Here is a 26,929-nt window from a genome sequence, read left to right on the forward strand (position 1 = left end):
CTGTGGGACCTTCAAGATTTCTGGAGGGTCCGTAAGATGGAGCTATGCCACCGGACTTATGGTTGAGGCCAGCGATGGTTCTCCCTATAAATAGTGGCCTCCCTAGTCCCTTCCCTCCTGCTGCTGAGCCCCTTTCCCCATTTTGGGGGGAGGTCAGTTCCATCTACTGATCTGCAGACAACTATTATGTGATTTTAAGAGCATCAGGGAGAGTATTACTCCCCCATTTATTGGAACGAGTTGGGCTATTTTAAATGTATTTAATTATATTTTAAAGTTTTATTAATTTTATTATTCCGGATTTTGTAAGCCGCTCTGAGCCCAGACTTTGAGCTGGGGAGGGCTGGGTAGAAATGAAATGAAATAAATAAAACAATGGCTCATCTTAAGTTGCCATCTGTAAATAATTTAGCCCAGTTTGTCCCCAGTTATCTTTTTAAAAAAGAGACATTCTCTTTAAAAGTGTTTAGATGGCAGAGCTGAAACATTTTTAGAATGTATGTTTGTTGAATTCCCTGTGTATGCATTTTGCCAGTGAGCTCATTAAAATTAATTGCAAAAGAAAACTTAATAGAACCAGCTTTGCTCATAAATCGATGTACTTAAAATTTCTTAGTGAAGTCTTTTAGTAAAAATAAGTTCAAGTTTTGGATAACAATTAACAGGGTTATGAAGTTCTGGTACAGTGATATAAATGTAGAGTAACTTCATATTATTTTTCATTGGTACTCCAAAGAATCCTTCATCTATTGGGTACACTAGAATCCATGCCTTTTATAATAATCATGTAATGGGAGCCACCACTCCATAGCAAACTCCCCCCCCCCCAAATTTGAAATCTGGACAAAATATTAATTACAAAAATGCAGTTATTGGTAAAGTTATTAAGCTTTGGGAAATAAAATTGAAACTTTTTAGCAGGCTTGAAAAGTAACATGATGCTTATCATTATGACAATTAAAATGTGTTATAAAACAATGGCAAAGTACATTGCCTCATTGTATATTTTAATGCAGCCAGTTCAAAAAGAATATCTTGTAGCCACCCGTGTAGTTCTAAAGGCTTAGGGGTGTTTTAGACTTTGGAAGACTGGATGGCGTGTTCTACTGATTCCACCTTTTCGCTCCAGAATTCCACTTTATCCCTATGGTGTTCCTGAAGTCATCAGAGGTCCCCCTCAAAGGAACAAAATATTTTGGCGGGGTGGGGGGAGAGGGGAAGCAGGAGTTTGGAGCAGATCTTGTTGCAAGGAAGCCAGTAAGTCAGATGTTTTATCTTGAAAACGCAGATTGCAAGTGACACATTTTATATCATTAAAATTTAGAAATTATATTATTAAAATGTAAATGGTGGAGGCAAAATTTGTTTCCACTCTCCCACTTTGTAATATTGGCAAGGTTATAGAACCAGATTATTTTTGAATTGTATATGAACACTAAAACATTCTAACGTCCTCTGAAACTTACAGATATCATTAGCACTGGAATATAATGACTCCTGACAGTATTCTTATGTGATAATATAATGTTATAAAGCCCAGAGAATCAAGAGTGTGCTATTATTGAAGGGCTGAGAGAATTCCCTGGGGATATTGCAGTTCTTGATGCAATAGTTAACCATTCTTATTTGTTTTATTTTACAGGGGTTAACACTAGTTACGGTTTTGTTTGTTTTTATGTTTTGTAAAAGTCCCAAAGCTAAGTAAATAAATACTTTTTTTCTAGTGCTAACAAAATGTTGTTTGTTAGGCATGGAGTATGACACAAGAAACCCTGACCTGGATAGCCTCAGGCTAGCCCGATCTTGTCAGATATCAGAAGCTAAGAAGGGTCGGCCCTGGATAGTATTTGGAAGGGAGACCTCCAAGGAATACCAGGGTCATGATGCAATGGCAAACTACCTCCCAATGTCTTTTGCCCTGAAAACCCTACAGGGTTGCCATAAGTCAGCTGTGACTTGACGGCAAAAAAAGAAAATGACATAAGAAAAGGTAGCCAATGTTCTGTCAAATGTTATTTTTAGCAGACTGTGGTGCATTGCATGATGTAAATATCATTTCTGCATTACCAACAGACATTATTTAATGTTTGAATGGAAGAATGTTCTGTAGGAAAAGCATCTACAAAGCTTAATTATAGTTTTATTTTGTGTGTTCGCTATCTTCTGTAGGTTTTTTGTTCATTGCTCATTTAGTAATAGTTTCATTACATCTGTGCTTCAAGCTTAGAATAAAATATATTCTTTCTTTTTTGTCTCCAGGTTTCTTGCAGTTACACAGTTTTCTCCTACCCATGCCAGAAAAGCCTTTCCTTGCTTTGATGAGCCTATCTACAAGGCCACGTTCAAAATCAGCATCAAACATCAAGCAACCTATTTATCTTTGTCCAATATGCCTGTGGAAACTTCTGTTTTTGAAGAAGATGGATGGGTTACAGACCACTTTTCCCAGACTCCCCTCATGTCTACATATTACCTAGCCTGGGCAGTTTGCAACTTTACATACCGTGAGACTACCACCAAGAATGGTGTTGTAGTAAGTATTTTTAAAGCCTTCAGAATTATGCATTGCATTGCTAATCCTTTCTTTTTGGAAGAGAAACACATGTGCTCAGATTACCTTCATATTCAGTTCTCATAATATTCTCTTGAAATATTTTGTGGCTTTTTAAGCCATTCATCTTGGAGTAATGCTTTACTCTTACAACCCAATCTGATCATCTGCATCAGTAAATATGGTACAGGAAGAAAGAGCAAAGGTTTGGACTGCCTTAAATTACCATTGGTGCTTTTATGTATGAACATACATAAAATTTTGGATACATCCTAAAATTTCCACAGATGGAAGGGAGTGATTTGTGCTAATCACCTCCACGGTAGACATCTGAGCCACTAAGTTATTCCTGGCTGGATCTCCCATGCTCCAAGAGCATTTTTTTGGAAGGGGGACTTTTGGGTTTTAGCAAGAAGGGGAGGTGACAAAGTCACTCTCTACTGATGGAATGCCCATCTTTCTCTTTCCGTGGAGTTCTTAAGCCAGTGATTAAACAGATATTATTTAGATGACTTTATCTCTTAAAAGAACATGTGCACAGTTCATGGTGATTTCTGAAACCCCCTGCTTTAGTATGGGGCAAGAGAAGCTGCAGGTGGACAGGGGAATTGGCTCACAGAAGCAGTCATTCAGTAGATCTCATTAATCCAGTTAATGATATGGTGGTTATATATAATAAATGTTGTATAAACAATTATTCTAGACTACACATTGGTTAACTGTGAGTCTAAGACTGGTTCACATGCCATGAAATTGATGTGTAGAATAGCTGTGGTATGACTAGTCACTTGAAAGAGTGCTTTGGGTTCTTTTTTTGTTCTGTGTATAATGCATATGCATGATGTGGAAATCCATTCCAGAGCCAGTTGATGATTTATGTGGTGTGTATGCATGTTATTTTTAAGTCATGAAGTATTTATTTCAGTATACATGTGTACACTTGTGATTTTCAAGCATATCTGCCACATTGATGTCATGTGAAACAGTCTTGATTGCTAGATACTCGGTGGTCTTCCTATCAAGCCATTCTGTTATCTGAGTAGTCACATTTTCTAGAACATAAAATGTATTGAGGCATGGGGCATACTTACAGTCCATTCCTGAAGACCCCCCACCTCGGCTCCTCACAGGAGCCGGCATGAACCCCGTGTTGGAGTTCATGCCACTTGCACCATGCAAACTGGCATGGACGCTGGTGTAAGGTGACTAACAACAGCCCCCCCCTGGACACCAGCGGCAGCGCAGTGCTCGGATACCTGAGCTGCCTCCTGCCTTTCCCGGCTTATCTCCCAGCGCTGGTATCTAGGGGGGCATTTCCAGGGGTGGAGCTGCCTTTAGGCAGCTTCCTAACTCCTTTCGGGCTCAAAAAGTGCCATTTTTCAGGCATTCCATTGGGTTTTAAAAATAAAATCATTTTTATTTTCTTTTTTGGCTTGCTGCATTGGCAGCAAGATGCTCAGGAGGCAACGTGGCTGCGCTGCCTTCGGCCACCACGGAACCTCCCCCCCACTCAGGAATGGGCTCTTAGTGAAAAGGGAAGAGCACTTCAGCATCATATATGGGAGGGCATCAACCATAGAGAGAGTTGCAAAATAGCTGCTGTTGGAATTCCATTGGCCACTTATCTTTTTGCTATATAAATAGTTTAAAAGTAGCTATTTGTAACAGGGTAGTGTTTTAGTTTCTAAGCTAGGTTTTGAATGCAGTTTTGCTGCATATTCTTCCAGTCCTGTTCAGTTGTTATATCTGTTACGGTAATGTTCAGTATTTCCGAAGATTGTTTCAGCCTTGCCTACCTGCACAAGGCTGTAGCGTGGTATTCCCTATTTAAGGTAGTCTGATGGTGGGATTTTACTACTCACACGCTTTACTTTAGTTCTCCACATTGAAGAAACCAGTCAGTTCCCCTAAGCTGTGGTTTATGCTTATTGAGAAGAGAGACCCACAAGTTTCTGTTTGTTGTTTTTAAAACATCTTTTATGTATGTCAACTTGGTTTTGTTTACAACTATCAAGTGCAAAACTGTGTAACAAGCCAAAATATGCACCAGAAATTGTGCCAGCTAAGTAGATTATTTAAAAAAGCCACTCCTGCCAACTTATATTTCTGTTGGATGCTCAGGGGGGAAAAACCCTGTTTATTCGCACCGTGCTTAATCCAAATAAGAAAAATAGATTTGTGTTAGAAATAGAATTGCAAACTGAGGGGCCATAGAAAAGTCTCTCTTCCTGTCATAGTTACCTTAAAAAACAACAACAGTAGTTCCTGTAGTATTCTCTCCTTCTGTCCTGTGCCTATGGTGATGCTCTATGAAAGTAAGTAGGCAGGGGCTCAGCAGTTGACCTTTTTTTTTATTATGCTCCATCTACTCACTGGAGTGCACACAGGAATGAACATTGGGGAAACAGCAGTCTGTCAAGTCACCTAGATGAAGTACTTCTATCTTTTCACATAACACTTACGGTGGAATGAGGGTAGAAATTGCATTCAGGTGTGTAATGCTTGGAGAAGAGCCCCGTGGCGCAGAGTGGTAAGCTGCAGTGCTGCCGTCCAAGCTCTGCTCACGACCTGAGTTCGATCCCAAGGGAAGTTGGTTTCAGGTAGCCGCTCAAGGTTGACTCAGCCTTCCATCCTTCTGAGGTCGGTAAAATGAGTACCCAGCTTGCTTGGGGGTAAAGGGAAGATGACTGGGGAAGGCTCTGGCAAACCACCCCGCAAACAAAGTCTGCCTAGGAAATGTCTGGATGTGACGTCACCCCGTGGGTCAGGAATGACCTGGTGCTTGCACAGGGGACCTTTACCTTTTTAATGCTTGGAGAGAGGCTGCATCCTAAGGATTGTGCTGCTTCTTTTGGGCTTCTTTTTAGGGCCGAATGTTTGTTGTATTTGAATGAAAGGGGAAAGACTGAGTGTGTAACTTTATTGGGTTAGTTTCCCTGTATTTGTGTTGAGTAACAAGTAAATCTTGTGGGGAAAGAAACACCTGCAGCAATACCAAAACAGGTTAATTTGAGGGGGTGTTCAATGGCTTCAGTAAAGTTGCATGGTGGCTTCATCTGGATTAATCACTTCTTGTAAAAGATTTGTTGTTAATTACACTGCACCATACTTGTAATGGCTATGTAATGCTTTAACATTTCAGCCAGGAAAGAAAAAAAAAATCCCTTTGCTCCAGCAACTTAGCTCTCCTGCTGCTTGGTCTCCTGGAGGTTTGCTTTTACCTGTACGAGAACGACAGCTGATGGCTTGCACTTGAATAGGCTTCAAATTCCATGAAGTAAAGAGCGATGAGGCACAAGCACATTAATTTTTGAGAGCATTGTAACAATTTTGTGGATTAACAAAGCTCATCTTTATTGGTCTTTGGCTCATGGAAGTTAACATGAAACACCAGGTGCAACTGTCCCATGTGCTGCCAGCATACAGATACTGCAGTTGTCATTGTACGTGGGCATATGCAATATGAGACCAGGAGCAAGGAATGTTAATTTTTAAAACCTCAAGCGTCTGTGTGGAAGGGGAGCTGCCATCCTCACTGCACCAATTAGGGCATGAATGGCATGGGCTGCAATGCAATTACTTGTGAGTGACAAAGTTGTGTACACTTCACTAGGCTAGAACATCATTCTTCTTGAGAGACGTGTTGTGAGGGTTGAACACAGGGACACTGTTTGTCTTACCCTGAGCAGTTCTGTTTTCTGCTTAGCTATGTGACGATGAGCCAAACTAAAAGGGATGAAGAACTTGGGGCTGCAACGAGTTTGCTGTCACCGTTGTAAAGTGATTTTAAAATTCTGCAAGAGCCCTGTCCAGAGCTCTTTGCCCCCTGTCCTGTGCCGTTTAAAGTGCCAAAAGAGCTGTGCCCCCCTAGGGGTTGGGGGTGTTGCCAGCCCTTGCAGTATTTTAAAATAACTTTAAACAGTGAACTCACGGCAGCCATGGGTTCTCCGTTACATTTAGTTCGGACCCGAATTATAATTTATTAGCAGAGCTAAGGTTTAATAGGAGTATAGTTATCATATAGCACTTAACTACAGACTGGGAAAGATTGGTGTGGTGTAGTGGTTAAGGTGTTGGACTAGGCCCTGGGAAACCCAGGTTCGAATCCCCACCTGTGCCATGGAAGCTTGCTGGGTTACCTTGGGCCAGTCACACACTCTCAGCCCTGACCCTGGCTTGTATTTGGATGGGAGATTTCCAGGGAATACCAGGATTATGACACAAAGGCAGGCAATTGCAAACCACCTCCAAATGTCTCTTTCCTAGAAAACCCGACACGGGATTACCTTAAAACAGCTGACGGCAAAAAAATAATAATCACATTATAGGTTTGGCTGTAATAACATCAAAGACACAAGGTCATCTATTTGAGCATCTACTGTAATGCAGTACATTGGATAACCTCTTTCATCCTATATTAAGTGCCCCTAAAGATGGTGATGATGTGTGCCACAAAGAGAAAGCCGGAAGTGATTAAATTGCTATGTTCTTCCAGTAGTAGGGGATAATTTAACATAGAACAATATAGATTTGCAAAGCATGAGCCCATGCATTTATAAGAAAAAAGGGGGACCAGAATAAACAGGTCCCACCCTTGTGGACTTACCAGGCAGGATACAGGGGAAGGGGAGATGGTCCCTCAGGTTGGGCTGCCGCCGTCTCGCGAGGCCATGCTTGCCTCACGGTTTCTCCCCCTCCCTTCCCAAGGCGGGTGGGGTGTCCTGACATCACCCCTCCCTGTGCCTACTTAAGCCGGCGCAGCCCAGCTGCCGTCCTCTTTGCAGCGGGACAGCGAGGTTACCCGCCCACCCTCCCTGTGTTCTGGTTATGTTGTTTGCTTTCTTTGTCACCGTTTGTTCGGGCTGGTTTTTCCATGGGGTCTGATCCAAGAAGGGAAGATGTGCTTTTCCTTCCCGTTTATGGGGACCCCCATAAGGGGTCTTGGGATGGAGTACAACAACGATGCCCAGCTAAGGGGCCTGCAGTGGGTGCTCCAATCCCAGGTGGCACTGGCTCCACACAGAGATGCCCGTCCTGGTGGGGCCTCATAAGTGCTACTCTGGTGCTGTGCCCACTGGTGGTTGGGCTGTTTATCGATGCTTTCGATACGTGTATCGAGTTACAGGGTGGTGACTCGATATCTTGGATCCGCCCCCATGTTTTTCCGCCAATACTCCATTCTGTTGTGATCAATAAAAACTGTGGCCATTTACACCCAAAGAGCATGTGTATGTGTGTTTACTTAACGTTACTTCTCCTTCCCTTGGAGCCGCTTGCTCGTGGGTCCACAAAAGTCACTTTTTCTACCATCTGTTTTCTACTTTGTTCCTTATCGCTATCCATGAAATGAGAAAAATGTCCTCTGAATTCCAGTAATTTAATTAATTGGATTCTGAATATGATGCAAGACTGGTCAGCTGAACAGCTCCTTATTGGCACTGCTCTGCTCAACATGCTACGTTCAGTTGATGGCATCTTTGAAGCTCTGTTGATAAGGGACAGGATCCTGGGAATACAGGGAAAAGAAAGATCATCCCTGCTACGAGCTAACAAAACAGTCAGTTCATGTGCATCAAGATAACTTTCATGCTGACACAGAAAAAGGATCATATGAATCAACCCTACGAGTTGCCTTCACAAACAGCTTTCCAGATGCTCCAGAGAAAGCCTCTGTTTGTGTTGAGGTAGTTAGGGGTGTTCATTTTTTAAAAAATCATTTTAATTTTTGTTTGGGGATTTCAGGAAGGTCATGATTTTTGTTAGTCTAACACTTTGACAGGGTTGGTACTGTTCTTGAAATCTATTTTGGGAGCATTTTTCAGGTTCAGGCACGTTGATACCCAAAGTCTTAAAAAAAAACCACCACCCACCAAAAACAAAACAGAATCAAAACACAATTTTCTAACCACCCCCCAAGGCAGCAGGAGTGGCGAGGGAGAGAGATTGTGGCTCAGCTGGACTTCAGTGCTGCTGTGGCCCTTTAAACTTTAAAGATCCAGCGCAGTAGAGATGGCTTCCTGAGTCTGGACATAAGGTCTACTGCCCATTGGCATCAATAAGCAGTATCTTCTGCAGTGGATCTTTACAAGATTTAAGCAGCATCAGTGCTGTGACCACACTGGAGTTGTGTGCTCGCTCTCTCTCTTTCTCCCCCTCCTGCGCCTCTCCTGACCACTCCTGAAATTTCAGGAGATAAATTTTCTTTTCTCCTGAAAGTTGAGGAGTGTTTTGGGTCATTGCAGACATCTCTCCAGGCACCTGAAACGGCAAACTTCAGGAATAATTTGGGCTCAGAAATATCCAAATGAACACCCATAGTAGTGGTGGTGGAAAATGCTGTCAAGTCGCAGCCGATTTACGGTGACCCCATAGGGTTTTCAAGGCCAGAGACATTTAGAGGTAGTTTTGCCATTGCCGGCCTCTTCGTAGCAACCCTGGACTGCTTTGGTGGTCTCCCATCCAAGAACTAACAGGAGCTGACCCTGCTTTGCTGCCAAGATCTGACGAGATCAGACTAGCCTCGTCAATCTAGGTCAGGGTCCCATAGTCATACCAGTAGTGAAACGTTATCCTTTGCAAGGCAAAAGGGAAGAGCTACCTAACTAATTCTGTTTACATCTCTCTCCTAAATCCTTCTCATGCCCCTTGCTGTAGCCGAATAATATAAGTGCATGCAAGTATTAGGAGGATGGGGGCTGCGTTTTACCTGTGATGGGATCTTTCCTACTCTTAAGATCCCCAAACGGCACTCTTTTTCTCAGCAGTGGAATACTAACCCTCATTGTTGCCTCAGCACAGGGACAGATGGTAGCTGTGATCCCCAAACGAATTCCTGTTCTCTCTGGTGCCAGACTGGTCTGTAAGAATAATATAATGTGTCTTGCACAGTCATCCAGGTCCAGCTATTTTGGAGCCAGTAATGTTTTTTGATTTCACCATTGTTATTAAGGTCCTTTGTATTAGCAAGCAATACTGCTAACAGAAGCAGCATTTCAATTATGTGTAGTACAGTAAGTCCTTTAAAACTGCAGTTATGCTTCTGAAAACAGAGTGTTGTGTGAAATAGCTCTGTAAGATGTATGGTTCTATTGGGGGATGCCGATACTTTTGTTACATGAGGTAGCAACTGGAGAAGGTGGCAACAACCAGTCCCCTGTCCTGTTAGACTCCTGTGCTGGAGTGCCCTGGGAAGCTGCTTTGCATCACCTTCCACATCGAAGCTTCCTTCTGGGAGAGTTGCAGCCACCTTCTCTGTCAGCCATGCAGCTCTGACTGAGGCCGGTCTCCTCATACATGCAGGCCTTTCATAGATGTCAAGCACAGTTGGGAGTCGGCTGTCCCACCGGCAGTGGTGCCATGTCACTTTCAGCCTGGCCATATTTACTTCTTGCTGGACGGATCATGCTGCCACTCAGCTCCCTCCCCCACACTGTATAAAAAGCATCACACCCAAGACAAAGTGTTAAATGAAATAACTTTATAAGGAGGTGTTACAATACTAAAATTTGTAGACTATGATGCAGTGTGGCATGGTTAGAAGAAGAGTGGGTTTTTATATGACGACTTTCTCTACCCACAACAGACACTGTTAGGTAGGTGGGGCTGAGAGAGTGTGACTAGTCCAAGGTCACCCAGCTGGCTTCATGTAAAGGAGTGGGGAAAACAAATCCACTTCACCAGATTAGCTTTTGCCACTCATGTGGAGGAGTGGGGAATCAAACCCAGGCCTCCAGATCAGACTCCACTGTTCCAAACCACCGCTCTTAACCACTACACCATGCTGAATTTAAAAGGCTGAAATATTATGCTGGCCTAGGGATGGCACATACTGTTATTCCTTTGTTTTTCGTATACTTGAATTGTAGGGAAATGATTGGCACGTCAGCTAATTTAACCTCTTTTCCATTCCTGAAGTGTATGTAAGCAGTGCACATTTTCCCCCAGTTCATTTGTTATTCAAATTTACCCAGCAATTATCATTCTGAATTTTTGGGTTGATTGCAGATATTCTACATTTGTGCTCTGTGTTGTGCTATACCATGTGTTCCAGTAAATCACACATTCATGCCTGGAATTGACATTGACAAAATAAATTAATCTGAAATGCAAATAACTACCTATATAAGTCTACATGTTAGAGCAGATAAGTGGGCATTTTGTGTTTTGGGATATTTTAATACAGGTAGCATACTGCATTCCTTTGTAGATGCATAAAGAATTCTAGACACTGGTTGCTGCTCTTTTGCTACTTCTGTCAGCTGTGAAGCAATTAAAAAAACACAGTTGCTCAGAAGAAATTTACTTATGCACTTTGAGACCAAGCCAGCTTTCTAATAACCATTCTTACCAATTTAAGTTTTGCTGTAGTGCAGTTTCTGACTAAGCTCTAGGTCACTTACAACTCCCCAAGGATTAAAACAGTTGCTCAGAAGAAACTGCTCAGTAAATGAACACAACATCTTTACTTTAAACACATGCACTTGAGTAGAACCCACCAGCATGCACTCGTGTAGTGCCTCAGAAAAAGGAATGGTTGAACAAACTAACAGAATATGCAATTATGGCAAAATTAACTTCTCTTGTACATGATAGTTCATTTTCAGAATTTTAAGAAACTTTTAACTATACAGGTTAACTATCCCTTATCCGGACACCTGATATCCAGGCTGAACCGAAAACCAGACTTTTTGAGCTGGCATGCAGGCATTACAGGCCCTCAGCAGTACACCAGTTTGCTTTCTGATGGTTCAATGTACACACAATTATTAAAAATATTGTTTAAAATTACATTCGGGCTATGTGTATTACATGTATATAAAATATATTTAAAACATAAATGAATTTTGTGTTTGGACTTGGGTCCCATCCCCAAGATATCTCATTAGGTATATGCAAAAATTCCAAAATTCGGAAAGATCCAAAAGATCTGGTCCCAAGCAGTCTGGATAAGGGATACTCAACCTGTATAGCTAAAAATCAATAACAGAATTAGATTAAACTGCTATATGTTTAAGGACAAATATATTATTAGATATGAAAATATATAGAGTGATCTAATTTAAAGAAGTTAAGGATTGAAATGTTGAGGCATAAGCAAGTTCCACATACAATGTAATAATTTGTTGTTTAAATGTTTATATATTTTTGTTTTATTTATGTTTAAAAATAAAAAAGTATTATAATAAAAAAGGAAGAAAAATATCTGCCACAAAGCCAGTGTAAAATCATGGCAAGAGTGTTGGACTGCAAAAGCTCTCCCTTGTTTTCTCCCCACATCTGGCAGAATCTGGCCAGCCAGTTACTGATTCCCAGCAGCCAGTCCTTCAGCTCTCAATGCACATGGGCTCCTTCTCTTCCTGTTAGTCGCTTGTACCTCATCATAGCTTTCTGGGGGGCCTGGAAAAGTTAGACAACTAGATGTGCATTTGGACACCTGTGAAATTTTGGGCTCTTTGCCATCATAAAATAAAATTCATAAAACCTGCTCCTAAAGCATTTAGCTGCATGTTAGAATCAATCACAGCCATGTCATCACTTTCAGTGCTGCCAGATGTGTTTCTTGTCCATGTCTCAAAAGAGGCTGTTCCAATTGTTTCTGTGAAACATTTAATGCAAAAATTACGTGAATCAATGAGAAGGGCCATAAATCTGCAATGTCTGGTTTATCAGTTTTTATTGAAAATACCAACACCTAATGTTATATTGCCCTGACATGGGTAGCCCAGGCTAGCCTGATCTTGTCAGATCTCAGTAGCTAAGCAGGGTTGTCCCTGGCAATTATTTGGATGGGAGATCTCCAAGGAATACCAGGGGCATGACAGAGGAAGGCAATGACAAACCACCTCTGAACGTCTCTTGCATTGAAAACCCCACCAGGGGTCACCAGAAATCAGATGTGACTTGACAGGAAAAAAAAATGGTATAGTGAAAATAACAATCAATTAAATATCATTGCAAGGATTAAAAGTAAGCATTTTCTTCCATTGTTAGAGAGGAAAACATGAATGGATTACTTAGAAATTATTTTGTAGGTTATTTCTGGGCCCCCTTTTTTGCTGCTTTTGTGGCCTAATGTTTTCTTATTATGGACTGCTTGGAGCTTGGCTTGGCAGTAGCTACTGTGTGTGATTTGTTGAGTTAACCATGAACAATTTGTTCCCAGTGCAGATTTGCTATATTTTCATGCTGCTGAAATCTCATACTTTGCATACATGAGCAAGTCTGAACGTGGCCATTGCATGTTCAGTGGTGTGTGTTCTACTTGATTTATTTATGACTAGTAATATGATTAGGCACAAGGTTAATTTGTACGTAGATAAAGCATCAAGGTTCCATGTCTCCTTCCTTTCCAGTAGTGAAGTATTCAACATTGTAATCTTTTCTTTGTTTTGATTTAAATAAAAATAATCAACTAATCTGTAAGTAAGACACTTTATTCGTATGTAATTTTAAAATATATGTGAAGTATTAATACGTGCATGAAGAATGTTAGTGTCATTTTAATAATACATAATATGCAGGAGAAAACAAGCAATCCAGAGAAAAGAGCTCTCTTGGGTAGCTAATTTGTAAATGTTAGATGGTATTGTAAATGTTAACTCTGTTGGGGGATTAACCATAGTCTCTTCCAGAAAATATTCATCACCCTGTCAAGAGTTTTTTCTTTAAAACATTTTACACATTTTAATTATAAACCTCCCAGAAAGAGAACAGAGAACCATATTATGGAGTCCTCAAATTTTCATTTCAGTTACTTTTCAATGCTCAGTTTTCTGACTGTTGTTTCAGCTAGTTTTCAAACTCTGTATATGCAATGAAAAATTAAATCTGAAGAATTTGGGGACTGTATATTCCATTTTATATTCTTTAGAATCTTAGAGATTCATTCGTAAGAGAGGAACTTTGCCGGGAAGTATTTGGTAAGAACTGTGGGGTAAATTCAGTCAGGAAAATGGCAGTTAATTAACTTCATGTCTGCTGATATACAGGTAACTGGAGGTTAGAGAGCAAGATTGAGACACAGGATCATGGCTACCCTCCCCATTCCATAAAGGTCTTCTAACCATATACCCAGGTTTGGTGTGCTTCCACTGACTCTGGTTCAGGTGAACTTTGTAACCCCTATAATTACTTTAAAGACTTGGTTTTAATTCAAGTTTAGAAATTAACAAGTGTGTTGGTGTTAAGTGAGTTAAGAAAAGACATGTGAGATGCCGTGATGTTCCCAATGATGTCTACTGGACCACTGTTATTCGTTATCCCATGTGGTGTTTCATTAAGTGGCCAGTCTGAGATTTCTGAGAGATCAAAGTCCCTATGGTCTTTCCTTTTGCAAAGAAATTATTCTCCTTCCAGCCCCCACCCTCGAACTTGCCCCGATCTTGTGGAGTTCCAGACCTGATTTTATCAGGTAAGGTTAGCTCCTAAAGTGTAAATAAATAAAAGAAGCTTGGTGATGAGGGATAGAGAAGTAAGGGAATGATAAGGGAATAGATAAAAATTCTCATCCCTCCTGGTCCTGTCCCTTCTTCGATGCAAATCCTGATGGCGTTTTTCAAAGAAGAGAGGTCTGTTGGGGCTTTGTTACATGCAGCTATAGACCATAGTATACTTTGCCCTGTGCACTTGTGATTGGGTAAATGCTGGAGGCTGAAGTACTGACGAAGGGAGCTTTGACTCTCAATAGCTCGTGCCCTGAAACGCTTGTTGGTCTCAAAGGTGCTACTGGACTTGAATTGAGCTGTTCTTCTACAGACCAACTTGGCTACTGTCTTGAACAATATAAGCAAGCACCTATGCCCTGTTATGTAGTATCTGTGTGAAGTGACCTAATAGGGAGGGAGATTTCTAATAAGTGACAACTAATGCAAACGCAATGAAATATTCAGTCGAAGCCCTGACTTTGCGCTGGCGAGAGTGTCAGTCAATAGCTGCTAGTAAATGACTGCTACAGTCACAGTTCAGTATCCCTGAGTATATGTCATTCTGCTATTCATTTTTCAGTAATGTAAAACCGAAATTAGTTTTTCTCAGCAAATTTTGTTATTGATAACTTGGGTGAAGGGCCTGAAGCTCCGCCATAGATTTTACTGCCAGCTGTTGGGCTATTAAAATCCTAATAATACCTTTCTATTAGTCATTATTACTTCAGTAATAATAATAAATAAATAATGGTGAAAGAGACTTTATGAGTGAGCAGATGTATTGCAAAAAACAAAACAGAAACAGCAGGGTGGTAACAGTACAGCAGGGTTAAAAAAAAAGTATTGTTCCATCCCCCAACACTCACACGGCCTGAATCTCACCTTGTTAATGCATTATATTAATGTTAGGGAAGTTTCTCATGGACTTATGTGATGGCTGGTACTGTGTTGGCCTGAAGCCTTGTGAAGCTGATTTTTATATGATTTGTGTAGAAGCTGTATTTCAGATTCTGCTCAGTCAAATGATTTCACAAATATCCTTTTGCCAATAGATTTTGAAGGGGTAAAATGTAATCTGCTCAGTGAATTTGTATAAGCATCACACCCAAGTTCAGTGAAGTTTGCTGGGCAAATATGCTTTGTGATTTACAGCTGCAGGGCTTGTATTCTTAGGTGCTTTTCTTACATAACTTTAAAAAATCACAGTAACTTGGAAGTTGAATACTCCCTGTTGTACCACTGAACCATGGCTGTTCTCATGCAGCCCTTAAAACAAACATACATTTGTCAGCGAGGGCATACCCATTACCATCAGTATCTTTCTTGCTGATTCCTGAACCTTTTTCTTTCTTCCTTCTCTTTTTTTTTTGCTTTTATTTGGAAAGCTCCAGTACTGGAGAACTTTTTTCTCTACAAGTAAAACATGGCAGGCAGCCTGACTATCCTTATCAGAGTTTCCCTTCTCCTTCCTATTATGAGTAGACAGGCTATCATGCTGCTGGTACCAAATCCTTTTTAGCAGAATATATATTCCTAAGAAAAAACTGTGCTTTATTTTACCATCTGGATTAGGAACATAATGTTTCCAGAAATCTTGAAGCCTGGAGGAAAAACATTTTTCTTTTTTTTTTGTGGGGGGAGGGGAAAGCAGGTTTGGGGGAAAACTGAAATGTATAAAATATTTTCTGTAAAAACAATACCTTTTTACAATATAAAATGTAGCATTTATAACATGAAATTGTACTATTTGACATATTTACAGAGTTTAGAAATAGAAATGCCTTATTTTTATACAAGCTTAGTTGTGAATAATACTTGAGAGAGAGAAAATGCTCCCCCCTGTGCACATGCATTTTAATTTTTGCCATCTGAGAGGCAGGAAAAAAATGAAAGTTAAAATCAGAAAAAAACTTTTTGTAAACTAAGGAAAGTGTATTATTTTGACAGAAACAAACACGTCCAATCACAATAGGATTACCAGCATATTTGGTTATCAAGTTAAACTTCACAGCATTGAAAATACTATCTTTAATTTATTATTATCAAATGCATTACAGTATATTAATTGTTGCTGAATTGGTTTACATTTAAACAATATTCATATCTTTGCAGTACACATAAGAATTATCATTATCTGATGTTGTAGATTGTCATGTTCATGCTACATGTCTTAAATGAGTAAAACCATATATTAAAAACATTTCACTCATTCTAATAGAGAAAATATTTCATAGAAGTTTTTCCCCTGTGTTCTCCCAAATTTCTCACTGTTGCCATTGGAAAAATTAAAGAAATGTTATGGGGGGAAGGGGGGAAATGTTTGTTTCTGAATTTCCCCATTTGCCCCCAGGCTTTCATGTCTCTAGGCTATAGAGGGAAAGGCTGTTCTTCAGATACAGATGAACTTGGATCCAATGAATTTCTGGCCAGCTTTTAGCTTACCCATTGCTTTTAAGTTATATTTGTGACTTAGGTCAACATGCTCTGTCTAGAGCAGAGTTATTTGTATTCAGTTGAATGTGAATTATCTGTGAGTTTTAAAAATATTGACTATAGTTTATTTTTTAATCCTGCAGCACCACATTGTTCTTGAGGCAGCCTATAGTAAAATGAAACAGTATAACACCATTAAATAATGTAACATTATTAATAAAACTATAATAATCAACATAAAAGGCATTATAGAACAATCTAAAGAAAATCAGAATACTTAGCTAAGTAATTATGTCTTTAGCTTTTGTTCAAAGGATGCCAGGAAGGGGGACATACAGATTTCCAGCAGAAGGGAATTCCAGATATTTGAGGGGATGACCAGGAACCTTTTCTCTTTTCACTCACAAAGTGATACCAAAGAGGGCCTACAATAACTATTTCAGTGTCTGGGCAGGAGAATAAACTGTTGTTGACAGTGGACCTTTCTGATTGTTTGAACAATGTACTGACCAGTACTTCTAAAAAAATTGTGAGGGATATTCCAGGGGTGTTGAGGAGGGTCTGTATAGTGTTTCTTCCACAACTCTTCGACGGAATCAGTGGTTAGCTGAATGGTAAAGACTAATTTGCATGTTTAGAATACATTAGTCCCTACCTCTGTGCTACTCCAAGTTACTCTCTAAGGAGGGCAGGAACTGGCGACCACCTGCTTCTTCCCTCTCTCCTTTGCATGGGTGAAGCAGAGGAAGGCAGGCTTGGCAAATGGATGTGCCCAACGTGAAGCTGAGAGAAAGAGTAGAGCCCAGCATGGTAGAATGGGTGGCTACCGGGTTTTCTTTTTTTGTGGGGCTGGGGTGGGGAAAGGCAACCTGGCCAGCAGGACTGGGGCTGTGGTTACTGCTTGGGGCTGCTGCTTGCCACTAGCAAGCCTCTTTGGGGGGCCCTGGAATCCCCTCCCTTCTGGCACACTAACCATTTGCCTAGATCTGACTAGTGGGCTGGCCACTTCTCCCATAAGCAGTTTTTTACTTCCTGGGGTTCCAGATGCACATCTGTCTTTGCAAATTCACATTAGGAACTCTTAAGGAAGAACAGAAAATAACAGTGGTGAAAAATTTGGAACAGGAAAAATGCCTTCTCAAAACAGCTCTACCTGAAGCTGCATTTTAAATATATATATTTCTGTAAGGCTTTCTGTAAGGCTTTTGCATATAACATAATTTCCTTCTAAGACAGATCTCATCAGGTTAGCTTTTAAGGGTTAAAATTATGCCAGCAGAGTTTCTGAAGGTTTTTTAAAAGTGCCTTTTCCTCAGAGCAGATTTTATTGTGTTGTAATTTGATTTTAATGCTTCTGATTTTTTTTATAACCACTTGAAATCTTTGGGATGTGATGGGTATAAATTTAAAGTGAATTAAAAACAAGTTTTTTAAAATAATAGCAAGTGGATGTGCATTTAACAGAAAACAGCACCAAAGTTGCAGAGGTGTGAATCTGATCCCAGAAAACCAAGCAGGCTAAGGCCCATGAATTGCAAACATACAGCCTGTTGTTATTGATCTCAGTTTGAATTTGCAAGCTGAATGCACTAGGAAAATACTGGGCGTACAGTGCTTACTCTTTCAAAAAGAAAATTCTCAGTCAGCAGTTGTGGTATACACAGCATTTAAATGTAAAATTTTATTATCATAAATTGTCTGCTTCTCTGTGAATTGAATAGCATTTAATGGAAAGATTTTGGGTCCACATTTAAATACTTTATCCCTTCCAGCAATATTAAGTATAATATGTGCAAATGCACAGAACAGAATTTTCTTATGGGTCCGGGACTTTTCAATCTGCTTTAATGTATAAAGGAGGACTTTATACATTATATTAATCATGTGATAATCATAGTCATCTGGATGTCTAAGGCTGCTATGATCAGTAATTCCATGATGAATCTCTTGGATCAGTATCCATTATTTTAAGCAGTACCTGACAACCGAAGCTCATCGGAGAGGTGAGAAACACACCAGGTGTTGGCTGCTGGTGTAACTGAACATGCAGATTCAGTCCAAGAGTTTCTCCACTTATCAATTATATCTGGTGTACTGACTTTGTTGGGGGGGGGTGATTTTGGAATGCTTATATGGTGTTATGAGTATTTTCATCGTACATCAATACTACATATTCTGGCTTCCCACAGACTTTTCATAGTTATTGGAGCAAGTGTTGGGAGTGTTTGAGAACAGGTTTAATAATACCAAAATTCCTTGGGGAAAAATCAGTTAGCATTGACTTTGCAGTGTAAAAATGGCAATGGCAATTCACATGTGTGGAACATAACTCTGGATAAGTCTGCTTGGAGAGATATTTTCAAAGGCATGAGGTAGTGCACAGTTAACACCCTGGGAAGAGGAACCTCAACCTTTCAATACATGCCTGATTTCTGAATCTGCAGCAGCATGGCTTTTGTGATTCAGTAATGATTAACCTATCAATAGGGTTGCTAACAGATCCAGAGAAAAATCTCCTGTCCCTTTAACAGAGGAATAATGAGTAGGCAGTAGGAGCTAAAATGACTAAACCGAGGCTATTGTCCTTTGGTCACATTATGAGAAGAGAGAAGTCACTGCAAAACACAATAATGCTAGGAAAAGTTGAAGGTAGCAGGAAATGAGGAAGAACCAGCATGAGATGGATTGACTCAGTAAAGGAAGCCACAGCCCTCAGTTTGCAAGACCTGACTAAGGCTGTTAACAGGTTTGGAGGATATTAATTAATAGGGTCATCATGAGTTAGGGACAACTTGAAGGCACTTAACACACAAGCCTCGGATAAAGGGACAGGACACTTTCCTGCAGGCCTGTTGCCAACCATAACTACCTGTGAGACTGGATACTATGCCTTGATCTGGAGGATCTTAGGGCTATTTAATTACAGAGCTGGAAATGGGAGTGAGCTACAAAACGCTTGTGAAAAAATGGCTGGGGAGAAGCATAGGCATATGAAGCCAAAAGTAGATACTGTCAGACAGAAGCCCTGGTAGCTGGTGAATGGATTCATAACCTAGCCAGGAGTAATCTGAGCACACAAGCATGCTGCCTATGACTGAGAGCAAGCACAGGGACCTTCTGGAAGAAGACCAAATAAGGCTAGTATATCTGGCAAAAGTTTTGTTTTCATCACAAATCCATGGCCATACCACGAATTGGATACCAAAATATCTTCTGTTGCTAATGGGGATTTTTTTTTTTTTTACAAAGGTATGTTCTATTTGTATATGCAGAAGTTCTAGCAGCAGGACAAGTTGGACGTCTACCTGTTCTATTCTTCTGCAGAATCAGAGTTACATGAGATCTAGTGGATCTCCTGGTCTAGCCTTTTGCCTGTCTTTTCCCATTCTGTGGGACTCGAGGTAGCATCATAGAGTTCTCAGCCAGGAACTTAGCAAATTCAGTCTTGTTTAGCTTCAACAAGGTTTCTGCACTATGTGCCTTTCAGGCCATACCCTGGGCATGTAGCTTAAGAAACATCTTCAACAGGTACCTATCACTTTACTTATTGAAAACTGAAAGAAAACATGCCATGGATACTAGGTGTGCTGTTTCATTCTTCTGGTTAAGAAGTTTAAAACTGTGGTTTGCTTAATTGCTTTTGCATATTTTTTTGTGTTTCTAGTTCAATTCAATTCAAAACCTTTATTGGCATAGCGAGTCATTCAGAACATTCCATGATTAATCAGATAATAAAATATCAATAGACATAGATAAAATGGAGTATGCCAAAATAAAATGAATTTGGAATACATAAAAAACAGGTATCTAAAATAGACAAATGATGATATCATCTATTTCATTTTTTATTTGATTTGATCTTAATCATTGGTGTTTCTAGTTCCTTCACATATCAGGGACTAAATAACCCTGAGAAAAGAGACAGCCAATGTGGTGTAGTTGTTAGGATGTCCGAAAAGGATTTGGGAAACACAAGTTTGAATCTCCACTCTGCCATGGAACCTTGCTGGGTGACTGGACCAGTCTCTCTCAGCCTAGCCTACCTCACAGGGTGGTTGTTGTAGGGTAAATTAAAAGAGGAGAGAACAATGTTGTCAACCACTTTGGGACCCCATTGGGGAGAAAAGCCAGTGTATAAATATTTAAATAAATAAATAAAAAGCTCTACATTTTGATATGGCATTAGCACTAGAATAATTTTCTACCTAATTGTTACCACTAAATTATCTCCTGAAATGCTGAATCCTGGTTTGCTGTATTTATGAGTAATTTGCTGCTGATCTTATGATCAAGCCTCATATCCATTGTCTTAAGGGTTTCTGTGCAATTATCACAGACAACAAGAACGGAGCATAGTCTTCCAGGAGTGTGGTGAGCATATGTCAGTCAAGCCAGTATTTTTTTCTGCCCTCTGCCACAGAGCATTGTTTCTGCACAGTGAAAATGGACCTGCTCAGGTGATATTGTGTTCACTGACATCTGTTTGAGTGACAGATGCAGCATTTTCAAGGGAGGAAAGTGAAGCGTGTGCATTTTTATTATTTATTTATTTATAGAACAGCTTCTCTCTTAAAGCCATGCTTTTATAGAGAGACCAGGCCTACTTTTCTTCATGAGCCTTATGATAAGAGAGGCATTGGCTACTATTGTTATGGTTGCACAGCTAAAACTGATTTCAGTCCTGTTAGCTTAAACTTGTCATTTATTAGTTTGGTATGGCCATCTCTCTGGTTAAATTTGTAAACATGGTCTCTTGAAATGAACAGCTTTAATCTGTAAAAAAAAAAAGGAGGGGAGGAAATATAGGTAATGTGACACATTTTCATAAAGTGATGGCCATCAAGTGAGCAGTCTTAGCCAGTCCCTAAGAGGCTTATCATCTATGATTTTGCTCCTGTTGAGATGTCAGTCAGGGATGGCAATTGAACTGGAAAGTGATGACTGATGATTATTGTTGATCAGGATTGAGGAGTTTCTTTCTTAATCAGAATAGTTTGTCTGGCAGCACAGATCAACAATAATCACCTATCTTACCCTGAATGCAGGCACATCTCTCCTCTGAAGGGAGCTTCAGATCTCATTGCATGCGGTTAGCCAAGGAAACGTCTTTCTGTGTTTATTCTTCAGTCTGCCTGCTCTTCCTGCAAACATTTCTGTACCCAAGCCCAGGTTTTGGCCAACGTAGACAGCCATGAAATGTAGTGCCTTAACAACATCTGATGATGGATCTAAACTTGAAATACCTCCATAAAAATGTGGCCTTTGTGTAGCCCAATCCTATCCATGTTTACTCAGAATTCAGTTACTGTGTTCAATAGCGCTTACAGGGTAGTATGTTTGCATAGGATCACATCATTTAGTTTTGAAGGGATAATTATAATATTCATGAAGGTTGCCAGGTCCCTCTTCACCATCGGCAGGAGGTTTTTGGGGCAGAGCATGAGGAGGGTGGGGTTTGGGAAGGGGAGGGACTTCAATGCCATAGAGGCCAATTGCCAAAGCAGCCATTTTCTCCAAGGGAACTGATCTCTATCAGCTGGAGATCAGTTGTAATAGCAGGAGAAATTGTGCTATCACCTGGAAATTACTAATAAAAAGACACCTCTGTGCATATAGCACAAGGGTTTGGAAATCAGCACAGGAGCGAATAATATTAATGAAGTGCAAAATTCTATTAAGTGCAGCTACAAGTACAATAATCAAGGTGAATACAGTAACAACTTATAATTCTTCCCGTTAGGGAACCTAGCTGACTATCCTAATGTAGGAATTGGAAAAAACTGAGTAATGTTTCTGGTGATACCAAGTATGGATTGAAAGATGTACTTTTGAGCACTTAATTGATTGGAAGTGGGACTGAAGAAGAATTGGAAACAGCCGTATCCTCTTCCCAGCATGGAACTCTTTCGTTTTGTACCTTGCTAAAGAACTACGAAGTTATCAAGGAGAATAACAAAAAAGTTAGAACATTGAACAAAAAAATAATAATACAATTTCCAGTTTATGTGCTAGGATTTGCTATATTGGACTGTATTATACCGATTAGGATAGCTTTATAGGATGTTTAAGTTGTTACTGTATTCACCTTGTTTATTGTATGTGTAGCTGCACTTAATAGAATTTTGCACTTCATTAATATTATTTGCTCCTGTGCTGATTACCTGGAGGTTGGCAACCCTAATATTCATGTAAACAGCATAATTCATTCTTTCTAAAATCTGCTTCATTTGGGTACCCCTACCAATCATACAGGGCAATTGAGCAGAAAGGGTGTTGTCTGATGGTTATGATCTTCATGCTTCTGGGTGATTTGATGCATAAAGTATAAATGAGGACCTCCCTATTAGCACTGAAGTATTCTTAGTGGGAAATGTTTTGCTTTAGAAATGCGCAAATCCAGTAATGAGCACAGCTAGAAACTTTAATAAATACTTTTAAAAATATTTGGGTATAGTGCCTGAATGTTAGGAAAGGATAGGTGGTGAAAGAGTAACCAGCAAGTGCAATTCCTGTAATTGCTATTTATTTGTATTTTAGCTTCTGTGAGAACATGTCTGGTGCAGGTCTCTTCTGTATTTTGAAAGAATGCTTTTATCTCTAAATACAGGTGTGTATATGTGTGTGCAATCATCCCAATCTCCATTTTTAATATCATGGTTACTAAACCAGAGCCTGCTTCTATGTGCAGCAGCAGAGCACAGGATCAGACGCCAGCAATTCTGTTCTAGTGCTAGGAAATACCTTTTGCCTGTTCTCTGAAGGTGAGAGCCAGATGTTCTTCCTGTTCTGGAATAATAGCAACTGTCAGAAATGGTGTAAAGAGAAGATCCAGCATATCATCGTCACACAGGAGTTGTTTTAGATTATGTTGAAGGAAAGGAAGAGAGAAATGGTGCTGCGGATCATAACTTTCAGCATGGAATTCTGAATGCCACAAGAGTCACCCATCTTCATAGAAATGGCAGGAATTTTCACTGGCAGCCCAGTTGTGTAAGTGGAGTTGTTCAAGATGTATGTTGTAAAATTTCAGTCTTGTCTAATGTGCTGGGAGAGATTGCGGTTTTAGCAGTTGCTGCAAAGGCTTAGAACTGCAAAATACGTTGATCATTAGTTATTCTGCGAGATGTTTAAGGAGGCTTACAATTGCTAGTTGACTTTTTTCTGCGGCCCATGTATGTACACACTAGGGCTGTTGAAATTTTTTGGGGGTAAAATTTGGATCCGGCAAAATTCGGCCCGTTTTTATTTAGGAAATGCCAAAGTCCGAACTCCCCCAATTCGGATCCATGGAATTCGGCATGAAATTCGGAGTTCGTGAATAAATTCGTCCATTTAAAGCCATTAAAAACACATTCGCGCCTTTCCGCAGCTCCAGGGGGGCATGTTTGGCGGTAGAGGTCCCAAACTTTCAGTGTAGCTTGAGAGGACCCTTCTTGCAAGAACCCCCAAGTTTTGTGAAGATTGGGTCAGGGGAACCTTGAAATGGACACCAAGAGGAACATGAATGACTGAGGAGGCATAGGTATCAAAAGATCATCAAACACAACAGAAAAAAAATCGGGTCTTGTCCTGGGTGGAAATATTACCTTTGTTGATTTGTCCCAAACATGTGAGACCCTCCAACCTGTAGTGGTTTGGCTAAAGCCACTGAGCACTCAGCCAGTCAGAATGGAAGGCACATAAATGGGTATTTGAGTAGCTGATGAGAAGCTTTGAGAAGCCCAGATCTTTAGGTCTGCATGGGGAACAGTTTGTTGTAGAGGTTCATCAAAGCTGCTTGTCCAGAAGCAGTTGTGACAAATGATCTGGTATCAATATTACCTAGAAGCCTACTGCATGTCTTTCCTCAGATTCCTCTATTGTTTCACTGCCTTCAGGTGAAGACAGTCTGAAGAGGAAATAATATTGCTCGTCAAAAACACCATAATGCCCAAATGTTCAAGAGGAACAGAAGGAAGGCCATTAGCTTTTAATAAATGTATTCTAAGCCACTAAAAGGTTAATGTGTCAACCTAATGGTATTCTTGATTATTGGGACACTTCAAAATAGTGCTCATTCCCAAGTAAGAGTAAGAGTATATAAGGCTATAAGAAAACTTTGATACTTTTGCCATATGAAACCTACTCTGGGTGTACATCTAAAATAGAACCATTTTTTCAACAGTTATTAGAATATTATCTTTAAAACAGGGTTACTAATCTGTCATTTTAGTCAGAAAGGTCAGTTGGTTACTCTTTGAACTGAGAAATTTCTTTCCATTGTACAGCATTGATAGTAAAAAAAAAAAATCATACCACACAAGTGAATTCGCTGAGTATTGACAAATACTGAACACTTTGAAGATTCAACAATCTCTTCTTTGAACAAACATTATTAACACAAAGAACATTTTAAAAGGAATTGATTTTGTGTGTGTGTAAAAAAAATCTATCTTCTGCTACACTGGATGCTCATTACATTTCATTACTACATAGCCTTTACTGTCAGCCGAGTTGCACGAATCCTTAAACCAAAAGTAAATAAGATTTGAAAAGAAGAAGCATCACAATTGCTGCTTTGAAAATTCCATTGAGATGGAGGTAGGATAACAATGACATTCTGTACTTGGGCAACATCAGAACAACATCTTAACCTTTCTGTAAGAATTCCAAACTAAAAAATATAAAATCTGCTGTCCAAAAGCCTTAATCTGATCCTTGATCCATTTGCTTTGACCTGGGTGGATGATCTATGCTCTGTAGGGGAGGGTACCTTCTAGAACTGATTTGCCCACAAAGAAAAGTGCCTTGCAAGGATACAGACCTGCATGCAGGGGCAACACATTACACTGCATAACAGATGGTAGAGTGGTTTTGGTTCTGACAATGCCAGTCATCATTTGGTTGTAGATGGCACCCCTCGTCAACAGGACTTAGCAGGAAGTTAGAGCTGCCAGTTGAAACCACAGGTTGAAATTTCAGATCATGTCAGCAAGTCTACTGTAAGGATCCTCCCCCCCAAGTTGTTTATGAACTCTGTGGACCTAACATAGTACAGGTTTTATTTAATCATGCATACTGTGTTATATCATGAGGTTAGATACATATTTCAGTACTACATATCCAGTACTACATATGCCAGCTTCTTCTATAAAGTAGTTTCTTGCTTAGTGGCAAATCATCAGGTGGTGATGATGCCGCTTCATAAATTTATAAAAGGGAAACATGTATATTACAGAAATATGGAAATCTGGACAGTTTATTCAAGGTTTTTCCAGTTTTGTTTCTCCTTGGTTAGGTAGCATCAGGATGGATTTATTGTATTTATACTGGCAATATTTTGTACAGCTAACAAACTGAACAGAGTGGAGCTGACCTGTAGTTGTTCAGTCATGCAGTGCCATCTGCTCAACAGGAGATCCTTGAGCAGCAGTAGAAATAGCCCCCTACTGTGTGCAGGGATTTCTGGATTGGGGCCATTGCCTGTTTTAGTTAATGTTTTGTATGGATCAATATTCAGAAGTGACAAAGAAACAAACAGTGAAACATAAGGAAGGATGGAAAAGACAAAAGAGAGAGCAGAAACTACATCAGAGATAGATGACTTTGTTGTTCTTGCTGTATAATGAAACTGAAATCAGTAGAAGGCAATTGCTCAGTGTGCCTAGATCCAGCTACTCCTCTGAATAACGAATCTATATTGTATTTCTCTTATTTTCTTTCACAATGACAAATTATTTTGTGGGAATTGCATAGCACTAGAAATAATCAAATCCTATAAACACTTAAAAGTGATGTCAGGGTTTTCCATTAATACTAGACACACTTTTAATTATTGCAATCCATATATGCTCTTAAGGCTTTGGGGGTTATGGCTTTGCAAGTTAGACTGTAGTTTGATGGATATCTTTTAATAAATATATGCTGACATAACTCAAAGCAATGTATTTATGTGTTTTTAGGATTTGGCTCGAATCATGCAGCTAGCAGTGCAGTGTTGCTTGCTAAAAACATCACCAGTAATGTTTTATTAAGGAATTAAATGTAGAATTAAGCAATTTTTATTTATTTATTTCATTTTTGTAGCTAATGTTTAATACTTTAATATCCACTTCCCTTAGTGGCTGTTTGTGGTGTTTCTGTATACATATAAAATTAAATAGAAAATGCAGATAAAATACCAACTGTGTTTAGTGTCTGAATTATAGGAATAACTTTTTGAGTTTCTTACAAGTTTCTTACCTCTTAGACAAAATAACAAAAGAAAGTTCAAAAATAGGCAAGGTAGATTTATGCACAATGTACAGTGTAACAGAGTGTAGCCTGTATTCATGGTAGTAGAGCATGATGGTAAAAGGGCAGTGCCCAAAAATCTCAGTTTATGTATCGGTACAGGTATTCCAAGTGCTTACAAGTCCACACTGTCAAGATGTATATTGTCCCTTAAAGGACTACCTCCTCCCGTATTGTCCTATCTGCCACCTAAGATTCTGGTTGGCAACCAGAGACAGGGCTTTTTCAGTGATGGCCCCTTGCCTTCCCA

At 39.8% G+C, this 26,929-nt stretch overlaps 1 protein-coding gene across 1 annotated transcript in view; it reads left to right on the plus strand.

Annotated features, from left to right (window-relative positions):
* Nucleotides 1–26,929, plus strand: part of TRHDE (thyrotropin releasing hormone degrading enzyme) — a 267,123-nt gene that overhangs the window by 7,000 nt on the left and 233,194 nt on the right. The window contains exon 2 of the mRNA XM_056846509.1: nt 2,260–2,533. Within this exon, the coding sequence (XP_056702487.1) occupies nt 2,260–2,533 (274 nt within the window). The remainder of the gene's footprint in view (nt 1–2,259; nt 2,534–26,929) is intronic.

Source organism: Euleptes europaea, chromosome 3, assembly GCF_029931775.1.
Source record: "Euleptes europaea isolate rEulEur1 chromosome 3, rEulEur1.hap1, whole genome shotgun sequence".
Lineage (NCBI taxonomy): Eukaryota > Metazoa > Chordata > Lepidosauria > Squamata > Sphaerodactylidae > Euleptes > Euleptes europaea.